The sequence below is a fragment of the Scyliorhinus torazame genome, chromosome 12, assembly GCF_047496885.1.
Source record: "Scyliorhinus torazame isolate Kashiwa2021f chromosome 12, sScyTor2.1, whole genome shotgun sequence".
In the NCBI taxonomy this organism is placed as follows: domain Eukaryota; kingdom Metazoa; phylum Chordata; class Chondrichthyes; order Carcharhiniformes; family Scyliorhinidae; genus Scyliorhinus; species Scyliorhinus torazame.
In genome coordinates this window covers 140,281,059-140,300,977 of record NC_092718.1, presented here as the reverse complement: position 1 = coordinate 140,300,977, position 19,919 = coordinate 140,281,059, and the positions used below count along the sequence as shown (strand labels likewise).

Here is a 19,919-nt window from a genome sequence, read left to right as displayed (position 1 = left end):
CCCAAAAAATTTACTGAGCCGTGTTCCAGTCATATGTGCCCTGTGTAATACCTTAAACTGAATCAGGCTTAGCCTGGCACACGAGGACGACGAGTTTACCCTGTTTAGGGCATCTGCCCACAGCCCCTCCTCGATCTCCTCCCCTAGTTTTCTTCCCATTTCCCTTTTAGTTCATCCACCATAGTCTCCCCTTCGTCCCTCATTTCCCTATATATATCCGACACCTTACCATCCCCCACCCATTTCTTTGAGATGACTCTGTCCTGCACCTCTTGTGTCGGGAGCTGCGGGAATTCCCTCACCTGTTGCCTCGCAAAAGCCCTCACTTGCATGTACCTGAATGCATTCCCTTGGGGCGACCCATATTTCTCGGTCAGCGCTCCCAGACTTGCGAACTTCCCATCCACAAATAGATCTTTCAGTTGCGTTATTCCTGCTCTTTGCCACATTCCATATCCCCCATCCATTTCCCCCGGGGCAAACCTATGGTTGTTTCTTATCGGGGACCCCCCCAATGCTCCGGTCTTTCCCCTATGTCGTCTCCACTGTCCCCAAATCTTCAGTGTAGCTACCACCACCGGGCTCGTGGTGTAGTTCCTCGGTGAGAACGGCAATGGGGCTGTCACCATAGCCTGCAGGCTGGTCCCCCTACAGGACGCCCTCTCTAATCTCTTCCACGCCGCTCCCTCCTCCTCTCCCATCCACTTACTCACCATTGAAATATTAGCGGCCCAATAGTACTCACTTAGGCTCGGTAGTGCCAGCCCCCCCCCTATCCCTACTACGCTGTAAGAATCCCTTCCTCACTCTCGGAGTCTTCCCGGCCCAAACAAAACCCATGATGCTCTTTTCTATCCTTTTAAAAAAAGCCTTCGTGATCACCACCGGGAGGCACTGAAACACAAAGAGGAATCTCGGGAGGACCACCATCTTAACCGCCTGCACCCTCCCTGCCATTGACAGTGCTACCATATCCCATCTCTTGAAATCTTCCTCCATCTGTTCCACCAACCGCGTTAAATTTAGCCTGTGCAATGTGCCCCAATTCTTAGCTATCTGGATCCCCAGGTAACGAAAGTCTCTTGTTACCTTCCTCAACGGTAGGTCTTCTATTTCTCTACTCTGCTCCCCTGGATGCACCACAAACAGCTCACTCTTCCCCATGTTCAATTTATACCCTGAAAAATCCCCAAACTCCCCAAGTATCCGCATTATTTCTGGCATCCCCTCCGCCGGATCCGCCACATATAGCAGCAAATCATCCGCATATAAAGATACCCGGTGTTCTTCTCCTCCCCTAAGTATTCCCCTCCATCTCTTGGAACCCCTCAGCGCTATCGCCAGGGGCTCAATCGCCAGTGCAAACAGTAATGGGGACAGAGGACATCCCTGCCTTGTCCCTCTATATAGCCGAAAATATGCCGATCCCCGTCCATTCGTGACCACACTCGCCACTGGGGCCCTATACAATAGCTGCACCCATCTAACATACCCCTCTCCAAAACCAAATCTCCTCAACACCTCCCACAAATAATCCCATTCCACTCTATCAAATGCTTTCTCGGCATCCATCGCCACTACTATCTCCGTTTCACCCTCTGGTGGGGCCATCATCATTACCCCTAACAGCCTCCGTATATTCGTGTTCAGCTGTCTCCCCTTCACAAACCCAGTTTGGTCCTCGTGAACCACCCCCGGGACACATTCCTCTATTCTCATTGCCATTACCTTGGCCAGGACCTTGGCATCCACATTTAGGAGGGAAATTGGTCTGTAGGACCCGCATTGTAGCGGGTCCTTTTCCTTCTTTAAGAGAAGCGATATCGTTGCTTCGGACATAGTCGGGGGCAGTTGTCCCCTTTCCTTTGCCTCGTTAAAGGTCCTCGTCAGTACCGGGGCGAGCAAGTCCAAATATTTTCTGTAAAATTCAACTGGGAATCCGTCCGGTCCCGGGGCCTTTCCCGTCTGCATGTTCCTAATTCCTTTCACCACTTCTTCTACCTTGATCTGTGCTCCCAGTCCCACCCTTTCCTGCTCTTTCACCTTGGGAATTTCCAGCCGATCCAAAAAGTCCATCATTCTCTCCCTCCCATCCGGGGGTTGAGCTTCATATAATTTTTAATAAAATGTCTTGAACACTTCATTCACTCTCTCCGCTCCCCGCTCCATCTCTCCTTCCTCATCCCTCACTCCCCCTATTTCCCTCGCTGCTCCCCTTTTCCTCAATTGGTGTGCCAGCAATCTGCTCGCCTTCTCCCCATATTCATACTGTACACCCTGCGCCTTCCTCCATTGTGCCTCTGCAGTGCCTGTAGTCAGCAAGTCAAATTCCACATGCAGCCTTTGCCTTTCCCTGTACAATCCCTCCTCCGGTGCTTCCGCATATTGTCTGTCCACCCTCAAAAGTTCTTGCAGCAACTGCTCCCGTTCCTTACTCTCCTGCTTCCCTTTATGTGCCCTTATTGATATCAGCTCCCCCCTAACCACCGCCTTCAACGCCTCCCAGACCACTCCCACCTGAACCTCCCCATTGTCATTGAGTTCCAAGTACTTTTCAATACATCCCCTCACCCTTAGGCACACCCCCTCATCCGCCATTAGTCCCATGTCCATTCTCCAGGGTGGGCGCCCTCCTGTTTCCTCCCCTATCTCCAAGTCTACCCAGTGTGGGGCATGATCCGAAATGGCTATAGCCGTATATTCCGTTCCCCTCACCTTCGGGATCAATGCCCTACCCAACACAAAAAAGTCTATGCGCGAATAGACTTTATGGACATAGGAGAAAAACGAGAACTCCTTACTCCTAGGTCTACTGAATCTCCACGGGTCCACACCTCCCATCTGCTCCATAAAATCCTTAAGCACCTTGGCTGCTGCCGGCCTCCTACCAGTCCTGGACTTCGACCTATCCAGCCCTGGTTCCAACACCGTGTTAAAGTCTCCCCCCATTATCAGCTTTCCCGTCTCTAGGTCCGGGATGCGTCCTAGCATTCGCCTCATAAAGTTGGCATCATCCCAGTTCGGGGCATACACGTTTACCAAAACCACCATCTCTCCCTGTAATTTGCCACTCACCATCACGTATCTGCCCCCGTTATCCGCCACTATAGTCTTTGCCTCGAACATTACCCGCTTCCCCACTAATATAGCCACCCCCCTGTTTTTCGCATCCAGCCCCGAATGGAACACCTGCCCCACCCATCCTTTGCGCAGCCTAACCTGGTCTATCAGTTTCAGGTGCGTTTCCTGTAACATAACCACATCTGCTTTAAGTTTCTTAAGGTGTGCGAGTACTCGTGCCCTCTTTATCGGCCCGTTGAGCCCTCTCACGTTCCACGTGATCAGCCGAGTTGGGGGGCTTCCCACCCCCCCCACCCCCTTCCCGGTTAGCCATCATCTTTTTCCAGCTTCTCACCCAGTTCCCACGCAGCTGTATCTCCCCCAGGCGGTGCCCCCCCACCCATCCTCTCCCGTACCCACTCCCCCCTTTCCCCAGCAGCAGCAACCCAGTAATTCCCCCCTCCCACCCCCCCCGCTAGACCCCCCGCTAGCGTAATTACTCCCCCCATGTTGCTCCCAGAAGTCAGCAAACTCTGGCTGACCTCGGCTTCCCCCCGTGACCACGGCTCGCACCGTGCGACGCCCCCTCCTTCCTGCTTCTCTATTCCCGCCATAATTATCATAGCCTGCTTCTCCCTCGGCCCCGCCTCCCATGGCCAACGCCCCATCTCCTCTCCCTCCCCACCTCCCCCCATCACCACCTGTGGGAGAAAGAAAAGTTACCATACCGCAGGATTAGAACATAAAACCCCTCTTCGCCCCCCACATTCGCCCCACCACTTTGTCCAAACGTTCTTTTTCATAATCCACTCATTCCAGTTTTTCTTCTACAATAAAAGTCCACGCTTCATCCGCCGTCTCAAAGTAGTGGTGCCTCCCTTGATATGTGACCCACAGTCTTGCCGGTTGCAGCATTCCAAATTTTATCTTCCTTTTATGAAGTACCGCCTTGGCCCGATTAAAGCTCGCCCTCCTTCTCGCCACCTCCGCACTCCAGTCTTGATAAACGCGGATCACCGCGTTCTCCCATTTACTGCACCGAGTTTTCTTCGCCCATCTAAGGACCATTTCTCTATCCTTAAAACGGAGGAATCTCACCACTATGGCTCTGGGAGTTTCTCCTGCTCTCGATCCTCGCACCATAACTCGGTACGCTCCCTCCACCTCCAACGGACCCGTCGGGGCCTCCGCTCCCATTAACGAGTGCAGCATCGTGCTCACATATGCCCCGACGTCCGCCCCCTCCACACCTTCAGGAAGGCCAAGAATCCTCAGGTTGTTCCTCCTTGCGTTGTTTTCCAGTGCCTCCAACCTCTCCACACATCGTTTCTGATGTGCCTCCTGTATCTCCGACTTCACCACCAGGCCCTGTATATCGTTCTCATTCTCGGCTGCTTTCGCCTTCACGACCCGAAGCTCCTGCTCCTGGGTCTTTTGTTCCTCCTTTAGCCCTTCGATCGCCTGTAGTATCGGGGCCAACAACTCTTTCTTCATTTCCTTTTTTATCTCCTCCACGCAGCATTTCAAGAACTCTTGTTGTTCAGGGCCCCATATGAAACTGCCACCTTCCGACGCCATCTTGGTTTTTGCTTGCCTTCCTTGCCGTTGTTCCAAAGGATCCGCTGCAATCCGGCCACTTTCCTCTCCTTTTTCCATCCGTGTCCAGGGGGAACACCCTTCTGGTTTACCGCACGGTGTTTTTAGCCGTTAAAATTGCCGTTGGGGCTCCTATCAAGAGCCCAAAAGTCTGTTCCACCGGGAGCTGCCGAAACGTGCGACTTAGCTGGTCATCGCCGCACCCGGAAGTCATCTGGCACCTTCTTAACTATTACTTCTTGAACAGGCTGCACAATCATTTGCACCTCCTTCGCTTCCCTTGGGCTTTCCTTTACCACTCTAACAAACCCCACCGTCTTATCCTGTTTTACCACATCAGCCTTCCCAGTGCTTTTCTTCAACCACCAACACTGTGACTTTACATGGCCTAGTTTATTACAGTGAAAACATCTGAAAATTTTCATTTCTTTTCCACCCTCCTGGATTTCTTTTTTAATCTGAGGTACACTCTCTTTATTGTCTCCCATCAGATCACCTTTACCTTTACCACGAGTATTTCTCATGTCCCCAGTTTCTATCCCTCACCGGCTGAAACTGATGTCGGAAACCAATCTTTGATTTATGAACTAATTCATAATCATCTGCCATTTCCGCTGCTAATCTCACAGTTTTAACCCTCTGTTCTTCCACATGAGTTATCACTACATCAGGAATTGAATTTTTAAACTCCTCCAAAAGTATAATTTCTCTGAGAGCTTCATACATTTGTTCTATTTTCAAAGCCCTTATCCACCCATCAAAATTACTCTGTTTGAACCTTTCAAACTCCATGTATGTTTGACCAAATTCTTTCCTTAAATTTCTAAACCATTGTCTGTAAGCTTCAGGCACTAGCTCATATGCACTTAAGATGGATTTCTTCACCTCCTCATACGTTCCAGATACCTCCTCCACTTCACTAGCTCTACCTACCAGCTTTGTTTGAATCAGTAACACCCACATGTTCTGTGGCCATTTAATTTGTTTAGCTACCTTCTCAAATGAAATGAAAAACGCTTCCACTTCCTTCTCGTCAAACCTTGGCAATGCTTGGACATATTTAAATAGAGCCTCACCACGTCTTCGACTATGACGCTCTGTCTCATTGTCCTCATCCATCTGTACGTTTCCCTTTACGTCTGCCAATTTTAACTGATTGTCATGTTTCATGGCCATTTTCTGAAGTTCAAACTCCCTCTCTATCTTTTTTCCTGATCTGTATCTCCCTTTTTTTTCTTCTTTTTGTCCTGCTAGGGCTATTCTTTATTTTCTCCTTTCTTCTCTCTCCTTTTCTTTTTCCTCTCTCTCTCTTTCTTTTTCCTCTCTCTCTCTTTCTCTTTCTTTTTCCTCTCACTCTCGTATGCCAGCCGCTTTAATTCTTTCTCATGTTCCATTTGTTTAATTTGCAACTGAATTTTTGCCATTTCCAATGAGTCAAACTCTATCTGAGGCAACTTTAAATGCTTAACCACCGCCATAATTACCTCATTTTTTCGCATTTTCTCAGGTAATGTTAACTGCAATGTTCTTGCCAAATCTAACAGTCTGCTTTTTGTTTCTGTCCGTAAAGTACTACGTGTGACCTTCTCCACCCCCAAAAACTTCTGAGCCTCTGAAAGAGCCATTGTTCACAACACTCTCCCCACTTAAACTAAAATACCACACCGGAAAAGCAACAATCCTTCACTGTCTTTAAGTTCACAAAAGCCAATCCAATAGATAGATTTTTATCCCCCTCGAGCCCCCAATTGTTATGGGCGAGGCGTTTTCAGAACCCCAAAATTATCATGGAGTTCAAGCAACCTCTCACTTTAATGGATTTGTTGCTTTTCCTAGCACACGGCTTTTTCCCTAGGTGTGGGATTACAATTATGGACACGTGGATTTTTAAACACAAAACACTGTTTATTCCATGAACTCAACTTAACATCTTAAATAAACATTGAATCTCTTAACCCCCCTTACTTCAAAGATAACTCAGAAAATATTGCAACAGTAAATAATTCCCTAAAATGTTCCTTCAAACTTCCAAGAGACTTAACACCTTTAAACAAAATCACATCAGGTTAAAGGCTTTACTTTAAATCACCCAAATGATCCAGAGATAGTCTTTCATGGCAGCGATACAGCTCACTGCAAAACACAGACACACACCAGCTCTTTTCAAAACTGCAAAACTAAACTGCAAAATGGCTGACCTGACCTCTGCTCCACCCACTCTCTGACATGAAATGAAATGAAAATCACTTATTGTCACAAGTAGGCTTCAAATGAAGTTACTGTGAAAAGCCCCTAGTCGCCACATTCCAGCGCCTGTTCAGGGAGGCTGTTACGGGAATCGAACCGTGCTGCTGGCCTGCCTTGGTCTGCTTTCAAAGCCAGTGATTTAGCCCTGTGCTAAACAGCCCCTCACTGTTTTCTTAAAGGTACATTGCTTAAACATCCATAGGGAGCATTGCGGAAGGAGGTTGCTGGGAGGTAAGTCAACCTTTAAAAGCACTTGTCTTTGCAGGGGCAGGCCAGTCGATTTCGGCGGCGTGAGAACAGCTGGTGAGTGGTGAGTCAGTTTCAGCGGGAGCATTGCGGAAGGAGGTTGCTGGGAGGTAAGTCAACCTTTAAAAGCACTTGTCTTTGCAGGGGCAGGCCAGTCGATTTCGGCGGGAGAACAGCTGGTGAGTGGTGAGTCAGTTTCAGCGGGAGCATTGCGGAAGGAGGTTGCTGGGAGGTAAGTCAACCTTTAAAAGCACTTGTCTTTGCAGGGGCAGGCCAGTCGATTTCGGCGGCGTGAGAACAGCTGGTGAGTGGTGAGTCAGTTTCAGCGGGAGCATTGCGGAAGGAGGTTGCTGGGAGGTAAGTCAACCTTTAAAAGCACTTGTCTTTGCAGGGGCAGGCCAGTCGATTTCGGCGGGAGAACAGCTGGTGAGTGGTGAGTCAGTTTCAGCGGGAGCATTGCGGAAGGAGGTTGCTGGGAGGTAAGTCAACCTTTAAAAGCACTTGTCTTTGCAGGGGCAGGCCAGTCGATTTCGGCGGCGTGAGAACAGCTGGTGAGTGGTGAGTCAGTTTCAGCGGGAGCATTGCGGAAGGAGGTTGCTGGGAGGTAAGTCAACCTTTAAAAGCACTTGTCTTTGCAGGGGCAGGCCAGTCGATTTCGGCGGCGTGAGAACAGCTGGTGAGTGGTGAGTCAGTTTCAGCGGGAGCATTGCGGAAGGAGGTTGCTGGGAGGTAAGTCAACCTTTAAAAGCACTTGTCTTTGCAGGGGCAGGCCAGTCGATTTCGGCGGGAGAACAGCTGGTGAGTGGTGAGTCAGTTTCAGCGGGAGCATTGCGGAAGGAGGTTGCTGGGAGGTAAGTCAACCTTTAAAAGCACTTGTCTTTGCAGGGGCAGGCCAGTCGATTTCGGCGGCGTGAGAACAGCTGGTGAGTGGTGAGTCAGTTTCAGCGGGAGCATTGCGGAAGGAGGTTGCTGGGAGGTAAGTCAACCTTTAAAAGCACTTGTCTTTGCAGGGACAGGCCAGTCGATTTCGGCGGGAGAACAGCTGGTGAGTGGTGAGTCAGTTTCAGCGGGAGCATTGCGGAAGGAGGTTGCTGGGAGGTAAGTCAACCTTTAAAAGCACTTGTCTTTGCAGGGGCAGGCCAGTCGATTTCGGCGGCGTGAGAACAGCTGGTGAGTGGTGAGTCAGTTTCAGCGGGAGCATTGCGGAAGGAGGTTGCTGGGAGGTAAGTCAACCTTTAAAAGCACTTGTCTTTGCAGGGGCAGGCCAGTCGATTTCGGCGGGAGAACAGCTGGTGAGTGGTGAGTCAGTTTCAGCGGGAGCATTGCGGAAGGAGGTTGCTGGGAGGTAAGTCAACCTTTAAAAGCACTTGTCTTTGCAGGGGCAGGCCAGTCGATTTCGGCGGCGTGAGAACAGCTGGCTGGTTAGTCAATTTCAGCAGGAGCTGAGAATTTTTCTTTTTTTTTTATTTTATTTTAAATTAGTTTTTTAGGCGGGAACAGGAAGTCGACCCGCGGACGTCTGGGAAGACCCTCCCTAATAAATTCTGGTGGAGAGGAAACCCGAGACACTACACGTGTAGTGTCTCCCACCCGCCCTCCTCCTCTAACCTAATAATAAAACCCATTGGTCTGAGGTAAGTACCATATTTTATTATATTATTATTATTTTTTAGCCAGATCTTGGTAGAAAGTTAGAGGAATGGCAGGGAAGGGAGTCAAATGTTCCTCCTGCAGGATGTTTGAGGTGAGGAATGCAGTTAGTGTCCCTGCTGATTTTACCTGCAGGAAGTGCTGCCATCTCCAGCTCCTCCAAGACCGAGTTAGGGAACTGGAGCTGGAGTTGGAAGAACTTCGGATCATTCGGGAGGCAGAAGGGGTCATAGATAGCAGCTTCAGGGAATTAGTTACACCAAAGATTGGAGATAGGTGGGTAACTGTAAGAGGGACTGGGAAAAAACAGTCAGTGCAGGGATCCCCTGCGGTCGTACCCCTGAGAAACAAGTATACCGCTTTGGATACTTGTGGGGGGGGGGACTTACCAGGGGTAAGCCATGGGGTACGGGCCTCTGGCACGGAGTCTGTCCCTGTTGCTCAGAAGGGAAGGGGGGAGAGGAGCAGAGCATTAGTAATTGGGGACTCTATAGTCAGGGGCACAGATAGGAGATTTTGTGGGAGCGTGAGAGACTCACGTTTGGTATGTTGCCTCCCAGGTGCAAGGGTACGTGATGTCTCGGATCGTGTTTTCCGGGTCCTTAGGGGGGAGGGGAAGCAGCCCCAAGTCGTGGTCCACATTGACACCAACGACATAGGTAGGAAAGGGGACAAGGATGTCAGGCAGGCTTTCAGGGAGCTAGGATGGAAGCTCAGAACTAGAACAAACAGAGTTGTTATCTCTGGGTTGTTGCCCGTGCCACGTGATAGTGAGATGAGGAATAAGGAGAGAGAGCATTTAAACACGTGGCTACAGGGATGGTGCAGGCGGGAGGGATTCAGATTTTTGGATAACTGGGGCTCTTTCTGGGGAAGGTGGGACCTCTACAGACAGGATGGTCTACATCTGAACCTGAGGGGCACAAATATCCTGGGGGGGAGATTTGTTAGTGCTCTTTGGGGGGGTTTAAACTAATGCAGCAGGGGCATGGGAACCTGGATTGTAGTTTTAGGGTAAGGGAGAATGAGAGTATGGAGGTCAGGAGCACAGATTTGACATCGCAGGAGGGGGCCAGTGTTCAGGTAGGTGGTTTGAAGTGTGTCTACTTCAATGCCAGGAGTATACAAAATAAGGTAGGGGAACTGGCAGCGTGGGTTGGTACCTGGGACTTCGATGTTGTGGCCATTTCGGAGACATGGATAGAGCAGGGACAGGAATGGATGTTGCAGGTTCCGGGGTTTAGGTGTTTTAGTAAGCTCAGAGAAGGAGGCAAAAGAGGGGGAGGTGTGGCGCTGCTAGTCAAGAGCAGTATTACGGTGGCGGAGAGGATGCTAGATGGGGACTCTTCTTCCGAGGTAGTATGGGCTGAAGTTAGAAACAGGAAAGGAGAGGTCACCCTGTTGGGAGTTTTTTATAGGCCTCCTAATAGTTCTAGGGATGTAGAGGAAAGGATGGCGAAGATGATTCTGGATATGAGCGAAAGTAACAGGGTAGTTATTATGGGAGACTTTAACTTTCCAAATATTGACTGGAAAAGATATAGTTCGAGTACAATAGATGGGTCGTTTTTTGTACAGTGTGTGCAGGAGGGTTTCCTGAAACAGTATGTTGACAGGCCAACAAGAGGCGAGGCCACGTTGGATTTGGTTTTGGGTAATGAACCAGGCCAGGTGTTGGATTTGGAGGTAGGAGAGCACTTTGGGGACAGTGACCACAATTCGGTGACGTTTACGTTAATGATGGAAAGGGATAAGTATACACCGCAGGGCAAGAGTTATAGCTGGGGGAAGGGCAATTATGATGCCATTAGACGTGACTTGGGGGGGATAAGGTGGAGAAGTAGGCTGCAAGTGTTGGGCACACTGGATAAGTGGGGCTTGTTCAAGGATCAGCTACTACGTGTTCTTGATAAGTATGTACCGGTCAGACAGGGAGGAAGGCGTCGAGCGAGGGAACCGTGGTTTACCAAGGAAGTGGAATCTCTTGTTAAGAGGAAGAAGGAGGCCTATGTGAAGATGAAGTGTGAAGTTTCGGTTGGGGCGATGGATAGTTACAAGGTAGCGAGGAAGGATCTAAAGAGAGAGCTAAGACGAGCAAGGAGGGGACATGAGAAGTATTTGGCAGGAAGGATCAAGGAAAACCCAAAAGCTTTCTATAGGTATGTCAGGAATAAGCGAATGACTAGGGAAAGAGTAGGACCAGTCAAGGACAGGGATGGGAAATTGTGTGTGGAGTCTGAAGAGATAGGCGAGATACTAAATGAATTTTTTCGTCAGTATTCACTCAGGAAAAAGATAATGTTGTGGATGAGAATGCTGAGCCCCAGGCTAATAGAATAGATGGCATTGAGGTACGTAGGGAAGAGGTGTTGGCAATTCTGGACAGGCTGAAAATAGATAAGTCCCCGGGACCTGATGGGATTTATCCTAGGATTCTATGGGAGGCCAGGGAAGAGATTGCTGGACCTTTGGCTTTGATTTTTATGTCATCATTGGCTACAGGAATAGTGCCAGAGGACTGGAGGACAGCAAATGTGGTCCCTTTGTTCAAAAAGGGGAGCAGAGACAACCCCGGCAACTATAGGCCGGTGAGCCTCACGTCTGTAGTGGGTTAAGTCTTGGAGGGGATTATAAGAGACAAGATTTATAATCATCTAGATAGGAATAATATGATCAGGGATAGTCAGCATGGCTTTGTGAAGGGTAGGTCATGCCTCACAAACCTTATTGAGTTCTTTGAGAAGGTGACTGAACAGGTAGACAAGGGTAGAGCAGTTGATGTGGTGTATATGGATTTCAGCAAAGCGTTTGATAAGGTTCCCCACGGTAGGCTATTGCAAAAAATACGGAGGCTGGGGATTGAGGGTGATTTAGAGATGTGGATCAGAAATTGGCTAGCTGAAAGAAGACAGAGGGTGGTGGTTGATGGGAAATGTTCAGAATGGAGTACAGTCACAAGTGGAGTACCACAAGGATCTGTTCTCGGGCCGTTGCTGTTTGTCATTTTTATCAATGACCTAGAGGAAAGCGCAGAAGGGTGGGTGAGTAAATTTGCAGACGATACTAAAGTCGGTGGTGTTGTCGATAGTGTGGAAGGATGTAGCAGATTACAGAGGGATATAGATAAGCTGCAGAGCTGGGCCGAGAGGTGGCAAATGGAGTTTAATGTAGAGAAGTGTGAGGTGATTCACTTTGGAAGGAATAACAGGAATGCGGAATATTTGGCTAATGGTAAAGTTCTTGAAAGTGTGGATGAGCAGAGGGATCTAGGTGTCCATGTACATAGATCCCTGAAAGTTGCCACCCAGATTGATAGGGTTGTGAAGAAGGCCTATGGAGTGTTGGCCTTTATTGGTAGAGGGATTGAGTTCCGGAGTCGGGAGGTCATGTTGCAGCTGTACAGAACTCTGGTACGGCCGCATTTGGAGTATTGCGTACAGTTCTGGTCACCGCATTATAGGAAGGACGTGGAGGCTTTGGAGCGGGTGCAGAGGAGATTTACCAGGATGTTGCCTGGTATGGAGGGAAAATCTTACGAGGAAAGGCTGATGGACTTGAGGTTGTTTTCGTTGGAGAGAAGAAGGTTAAGAGGAGACTTAATAGAGGCATACAAAATGATCAGGGGGTTGGATAGGGTGGACAGTGAGAGCCTTCTCCCGCGGATGGAAATGGCTGGCACGAGGGGACATAGCTTTAAACTGAGGGGTAATAGATATAGGACAGAGATCAGAGGTAGGTTCTTTACGCAAAGAGTAGTGAGGCCGTGGAATGCCCTACCTGCTACAGTAGTGAACTCGCCAACATTGAGGGCATTTAAAAGTTTATTGGATAAACATATGGATGATAATGGCATAGTGTAGGTTGGATGGCTTTTGTTTCGGTGCAACATCGTGGGCCGAAGGGCCTGTACTGCGCTGTATTGTTCTATGTTCTATGTTCTATGTCTTACAAGTACTCTCACGTGACACTATAATTAGGGAAAAGATCAACAGGCCCTAGGGTTCATTAAGGAGAGAACTAGTTCCACTTCTTTCTGCCAGTTATCCAAAGGCTCACAATCTTTTGTGTGACGAGATCTCCCCAATATTCAGTTCTAAATTACTGACCCCATGTTCTAAATTTCCCATTGTCCCATGATCCACCCTGTCAAGTCACCTGAGAATTTTATATTGCCGTGAGATTGCTTCTCGATCTTCTAAACTCTAGTAAATATTGGCCTAGTCAAATTTAGACTCTTTATTAACAAGGGGTTAACAAGGGGGTGAAAGATTATCAGGGATTGACAAGAATGTGGGGTTGAAGTTACAATCAGATCAGCAATGAAGGGCAGTACTGAGAAAACACCGCACTGTCGGAGGGGCAGTACTGAGAAAACGCCGCACTGCCAGAGGGGCAGTAAGGAGAAAACACTGCACTGTCAGATGGGTAGTACTGAGAGAAAACCACACTGTCAGAGTGGCAGTACTGAGAGAATATTGCACTGTCAGAGGGGCAGTACTGGGAGAACACCTTGCTGTTAGAGGGAAAGTATTGAGAAAACAGTGCACTGTCGGAGGGGAAGTACTGAGAGAACACAGCACTATCAGAGAGGCAGTACTGGGTGAACACTGCACTGTCAGAGGGGCAGTACTGAGCGAACACCGCACTGTCAGAGGGGAAGTACTGAGTGAACACCGCACTCTCAGAGGGGCAGTACTGAGCGAACACCCGCACTGTCAGAGGGGCAGTTCTGAGAGAATATTGCACTGTCAGAGCGGCAGTACTGGGAGAACACCGCACTGTCAGACGGACAGTACTGAGTGAACACTGCACTGTCGGAGGGGCAGTACTGCGAGAACACCTTGCTGTTAGAGGGAAAGTATTGAGAAAACAGTGCACTGTCGGAGGGGAAGTACTGAGAGAACACAGCACTATCAGAGAGGCAGTACTGGGTGAACACTGCACTGTCAGAGGGGCAGTACTGAGCGAACACCGCACTGTCAGAGGGGAAGTACTGAGTGAACACCGCACTCTCAGAGGGGCAGTACTGAGCGAACACCCCGCACTGTCAGAGGGGCAGTTCTGAGAGAATATTGCACTGTCAGAGGGGCAATACTGAGAGAACACCGCACTGTCAGAGAACAAGAACAAAGAAATGTACAAGCACAGGAACAGGCCCTTCGGCCCTCCAAGCCCGTGCCGACCATGCTGCCCGACTAAACTACAATCTTCTACACTTCCTGGGTCCGTATCCCTCTATTCCCATCCTATTCATGTATTTGTCAAGATGCCCCTTAAATGTCACTATCGTCCCTGCTTCCTCCACCACCTCCGGTAGCGAGTTCCAGGCACCCACTACCCTCTGTGTAAAAAGACTTGCCTCGTACATCTACTCGAAACCTTGCCCCTCTCACCTTAAACCTATGCCCCCGAGTAATTGACCCCTCTACCCTGGGGAAAAGCCTCTGACTATCCACTCTGCCTAAGCCCCTCATAATTTTGTAGACCTCTATCAGGTTGCCCCTCAACCTCCGTCGTTCCAGTGAGAACAAACCGAGCTTATTCAACCGCTCCTCATAGCTAATGGCCTCCATACCAGGCAACATTCTGGTAAATCTCTTCTGCACCCTCTCTAAAGCCTCCACATCCTTCTGGTAGTGTGGCGACCAGAATTGAACACTATACTCCAAGTGTGGCCTAACTAAGGTTCTATACAGCTGCAAACTAAGGTTCGATACAGCTGCAGAGGGGAAGTACTGAGAGAACACAGCACGATCAGAGAGGCAGTACTAAGTGAACACCGCACTGTCAGAGCGGCAGTACTGAATGAACATCGCACTGTCTTAGGGGCAGGACTGAGTGAACACCGCACTGTCGGAGTGGCAGCACTGAGATATCAACGCACTGTTAGAGAGGCAGTACTGAGTGAACACTGCAACGTCAGAGAGGCAGTCCTGTGAGAATATTGCACTGTCAGAGGGGCTGTACTGAGAAAACCCTGCACTGTCAGAGGAGCAGTACTGAATGAGCACCACACTGTCAGAGGGGCAGCACTGAGACATTAACGCACTGTCATAAAGGCAGTACTGAGTGAACACCGCACTGTCAGGGAGGTAACACTGAAAGAACACCACACTGTCAGAGGGGCAGTACTGAGTCAATACCGCACTGTCAGAGGGGCAGTACTGAGAAAACACCGCACTGTCAGAGGGGCAGTACTGAGAGAACACCGCATTGTCAGAGGGGCAGTACTGAGAGAACTCTGCACTGTAAATTGACCCTTGCTGTCTAAAGTTGAGGTGAGGTTACTAGGTTATGGGGAGGGGTGGGGGCATGGTCCTAGGTAGGGTGCTCTTTCCAAGGGTCGGTACAGACTCGATGGGCCAAATGGCCGCCTTCTGCACTGTAGGATTCTATGATCGACAAATAGATGATCATCTGTGAGTTCCTCCAACTCTTTCAATGTCCCAAGTTGGAAATATGTCGCTGTCACTTGGTCAAAATCCTGGAAGTCCCTACCTAACAGCACTGTGTGTGTACCGACACTACATGGAGTGCAGTCATTCAAGAAGGCAGCTCAGCACCAACTTCTAGAGCACAAATAGGAATGAGTTAGAAATGATGGCCAGCGACACTCATTTCTCCTGAAAGCATGAATTAATAAAAAGGAAGAGAAACTTGAGTTTTTAAAAATTAATTGCTTCACAGTCGAATCAGTAATGTTTTCATCTTCCAGATTGCGGCGAGCTCTTTGTCTGGGGCAAGAATCTGCGCGGCTGTCTTGGCATTGGGAGAATGGACGATCAGTACTTTCCCTGGCGGGTAAGCCTTTCGCTAATTTCATTTTCAGAGTCACAGAAATTTGGGATCACTTTTCATGTCATGTCAACATCATGGAATTAAATTTAGCAGAAAATCTGGATTTCAGTGGAAGAGCTTGAATTAGTTTTTCAAAACAGTATTGTCTTGAATTTTCATCCCAATTTCAGCTCTTGATTTAATGCACTTGCACACATTTCAAAGGAAACTTTGACCTAATTATTCTCTGAAGGCAGACAGTGGTCAACCAGAGATTCTTCCCTGTCTCCTGTATAGATAGGGTTCAGTTTTGCATCTTGATATGGAATGCAAAAAAACTCAGCAAGAAAAGGCTGCTTGAGTCCCATTTTTATTTCGCATTGACTTTGATATCTAAAGTTATCCTAAACTATAATAAAGCAATCCTCTATCTCATCAGACTTGTGCATCTAGAACAAAGAAATGTACAGCACAGGAACAGGCCCTCCAAGCCCGACCATGCTGCCCGACTAAACTACAATCTTCTACACTTCCTGGGTCAGTGTCCCTCTATTCCCATCCTATTCATGTATTTGTCAAGATGCCCCTTAAATGTCACTATCTTCCCGGCTTCCACCACCTCCTCCGGTAGCGAGTTCCAGGCACCCACTACCCTCTGTGTAAAAAAAAAAAAACTTGCCTCGTATATCTACTCTAAACCTTGCCCCTCTCACCTTAAATCTATGCCCCCTAGTAATTGACCCCTCTACCCCGGGGAAAAGCCTCTGACTATCCACTCTGACTATGCCCCTCATAATTTTGTAGACCTCTATCAGGTCGCCCCTCAACCTCCTTCGTTCCAGTGAGAACAAACCGAGCTTATTCAACCACTCCTCATAGCTAATGGCCTCCATACCAGGCAACATTCTGGTAAATCTCTTCTGCACCCTCTCTAAAGCCTCCACATCCTTCTGGTAGTGTGGCGACCAGAATTGAACACTATACTCCTAGTGTGGCCTAACTAACACAGCTGCAACATGACTTGCCAATTCTTATACTCAATGCCCCGGCCAATGAAGGCAAGCATGCCGTATGCCTTCTTGACGACCTTCTCCACCTGTGTTGCCCCTTTCAGTGACCTGTGGACCTGTACTCCTAGATCTCTTTGACTTTCAATACTCATGAGGGTTCTACCATTCACTGTATATGCCCGACCTGCATTAGACCTTCCAAAATGCATTACTTCACATTTGTCCGGATTAAACTCCATCTGCCATCTCTCCGCCCAAGTCTCCAAACAATCTAAATCCTGCTGTATCCTCTGACAGTCCTCATCGCTATCCGCAATTCCACCAACCTTTGTGTCGTCTGCAAACTTACTAATCAGACCAGTTACATTTTCCTCCAAATCATTTATATATACTACAAACAGCAAAGGTCCCAGCACTGATCCCTGCGGAACACCACTGGTCACAGCCCTCCAATTAGAAAAGCATCCTTCCATTGCTACTCTCTGCCTTCTATGACCTAGCCAGTTCTGTATCCACCTTGCCAGCTCACCCCTGATCCCGTGTGACTTCACCTTTTGTACTAGTCTACCATGAGGGACCTTGTCAAAGGCCTTACTGAAGTCCATATAGACAACATCCACTGCCCTACCTGCATCAATCATCTTTGTGACCTCCTCGAAAAACTCTATCAAGTTAGTGAGACATGACCTCCCCTTCACAAGGCTATGCTGCCTCTCACTAATACGTCCATTTGCTTCCAAATGGGTGTAGATCCTGTCTCGAAGAATTCTCTCCAGTAATTTCCCTACCACTGAAGTAAGGCTCAGCGGCCTGTAGTTCCCTGGATTATCCTTGCTACCCTTCTTAAACAGAGGAACAACATTGGCTATTCTCCAGTCCTCCAGTACATCACCTGAAGACAGTGAGGATCCAAAGATTTCTGTCAAAGCCTCAGCAATTTCCTCTCCAGCCTCCTTCAGTATTCTGGGGTAGATCCCATCAGGCCCTGGGGACTTATCTACCTTAATATTTTTTAAGACACCCAACACCTCGACTTTTTGGATCTCAATGTGACCCAGGCTATCTACACACCCTTCTCCAGACTCAACATCTACCAATTCCTTCTCTTTGGTGAATACTGATTCAAAGTATTCATTTAGTACCTCGCCCATTTCCTCTGGCTCCACACATAGATTCCCTTGCCTATCCTTCAGTGGGCCAATCCTTTCCCTGGCTACCCTCTTGTTTTTTATGTACGTGTTAAAAGCCATGGGATTTTCCTTAACCCTATTTGCCAATGACTTTTCGTGACCCCTTCTAGCCCGCCTGACTCCTTGCTTAAGTTCCTTCCTACTTTCCTTATATTCCACATAGGCTTCGTCTGTTCCCAGCCTTTTAGCCCTGACAAATGCCTCCTTTTTCTTTTTGACGAGGCCTACAATATCTCTCGCTGTCCAAGGTTCCCGACAATTGCCGTATTTATCCTTCTTCCTCACAGGAACATGCCGGTCCTGAATTTCTTTCAACTGACACTTGAATCCCTCCCACATGTCAGATGTTGATTTGCCCTCAAACATCCGCCCCCAATCTAGGTTCTTCAGTTCCCACCTAATATTGTTATAATTAGCCTTCCCCCAATTTAGCACATTCATCCTTGGACCACTCTTATCCTTGTCCACCAGCACTTTAAAACTTACAGAATTGTGGCCACTGTTCCCGAAATGCTCCCCTACTGAAACTTCTACCACCTGGCCGGGCACATTCCCCAATACCAGGTCCAGTACCGCCCCTTCCCTAGTTGGACTTTCTTCATATTGTTTTAAGAAGCCCTCCTGGATGCTCCTTACAAACTCTGCCCATTCTAAGCCCCTGGCACTAAGTGAGTCCCAGTCAATATTGGGGAAGTTGAAGTCTCCCATCACCACAACCCTGTTGTTTTTACACTTTTCCAAAATCTGTCTACCTAACTGCTCCTCTATCTCCCGCTGGCTGTTGGGAGGCCTGTAGTAAACACCCAACATTGTGACTGCACCCTTCTTATTCCGGATCTCTACCCATATAGCCTCACTGCTCTCTGAGGTGTCCTCCCGTAGTACAGCTGTGATATTCTCCCTAACCAGTAGCGCAACTCCGCCACCCCTTTTACATCCCCCTCTCTCCCGCCTGAAACATCTAAATCCTGGAACGTTTAGCTGCCAATCCTGCCATTCCCTCAACCAGGTCTCTATAATGGCAACAACATCATAGTTCCAAGTACTAATCCAAGCTCTAAGTTAATCTGCCTTACCCGTAATACTTCTTGCATTAAAACATATGCACTTCAGGCCACCAGACCCGCTGTGTTCAACAACTTCTCCCTGTCTGCTCTGCCTCAGAGCCACACTGTCCTTATTCCCTCGTTCTCCCTCAATGCTCTCACCTTCTGACCTATTGCTCCCATGCCCACCCCCCTGCCATACTAGTTTAAACCCTCCCGTGTGACACTAGCAAACCTCGCGGCCAGGATATTTATGCCTCTCCAGTTTAGATGCAACCCGTCCTTCTTATATAGGTCACACCTGCCCCGGAAGAGCTCCCAGTGGTCCAGATAACGGAAACCCTCCCTCCTACACCAGCTGTTTAGCCACGTGTTTAGCTGCTCTATCTTCCTATTTCTAGCCTCACTGGCACGTGGCACAGGGAGTAATCCCGAGATTACAACCCTGTCTTTTAACTTTCTGCCTAGCTCCCTGAACTCCTGCTGCAGGACCTCATGCCCCTTCTTGCCTATGTCGTTAGTACCAATATGTACAACCACCTCTGCCTGTTTGCCCTCCCCCTTCAGGATGCCCTCTACCCGTTCGGAGACATCCTGGACCCTGGCACCAGGGAGGCAACATACCATCCTGGAGTCTCTTTCACGTCCACAGAAGCGCCTATCTGTGCCCCTGACTATAGAGTCCCCTATTACTATTGCTCTTCTGCGCTTTGACCCTCCCTTCTGAACATCAGAGCCAGCTGTGGTGCCACTGCTCTGGCTGCTGCTGTTTTCCCCTGATAGGCTATCCCCCCCGACAGTATCCAAAGGGGTATACCTGTTCGAGAGGGGTCAACCACAGGGGATTCCTGCCCTTTCTGGTGGTCACCCATTTCTCTGCCTGCACCTTGGGTGTGACCACATTTATATAACTGCGATCTGTGACGCTTTCCGCCACCTGCATGCTCCTAAGTGCATCCAATTGCTGCTCCAACCGAACCATGCGGTCTGTGAGGAGCTCCAGTTGGGTGCACGTTCTGCAGATGAAGCCATCCGGGACACTAGAAGCCTCCCAGACCAGCCACATCTGGTAGGCAAAGTAATGGAAAGGGTACTGA

The 19,919-nt window shown here is 48.8% G+C and overlaps 1 protein-coding gene across 6 annotated transcripts in view; it reads left to right on the top strand.

Moving 5' to 3' along the window:
• rcc1l (RCC1 like) overlaps positions 1–19,919 on the top strand; it is a 225,259-nt gene that overhangs the window by 152,989 nt on the left and 52,351 nt on the right. For 4 of the 6 annotated variants that reach the window (XR_011933644.1, XR_011933641.1, XR_011933642.1 and 1 more), the window contains one exon: positions 15,515–15,600. The exons of the other annotated variants lie outside the window; for them this stretch is intronic. Coding sequence is in view for 1 of the 4 variants with exons in the window: in XM_072469101.1 (XP_072325202.1) it covers positions 15,515–15,600 (86 nt within the window). In the remaining 3 variants the exon portion in view is untranslated. The remainder of the gene's footprint in view (positions 1–15,514; positions 15,601–19,919) is intronic. 6 annotated transcript variants of the gene reach the window in all.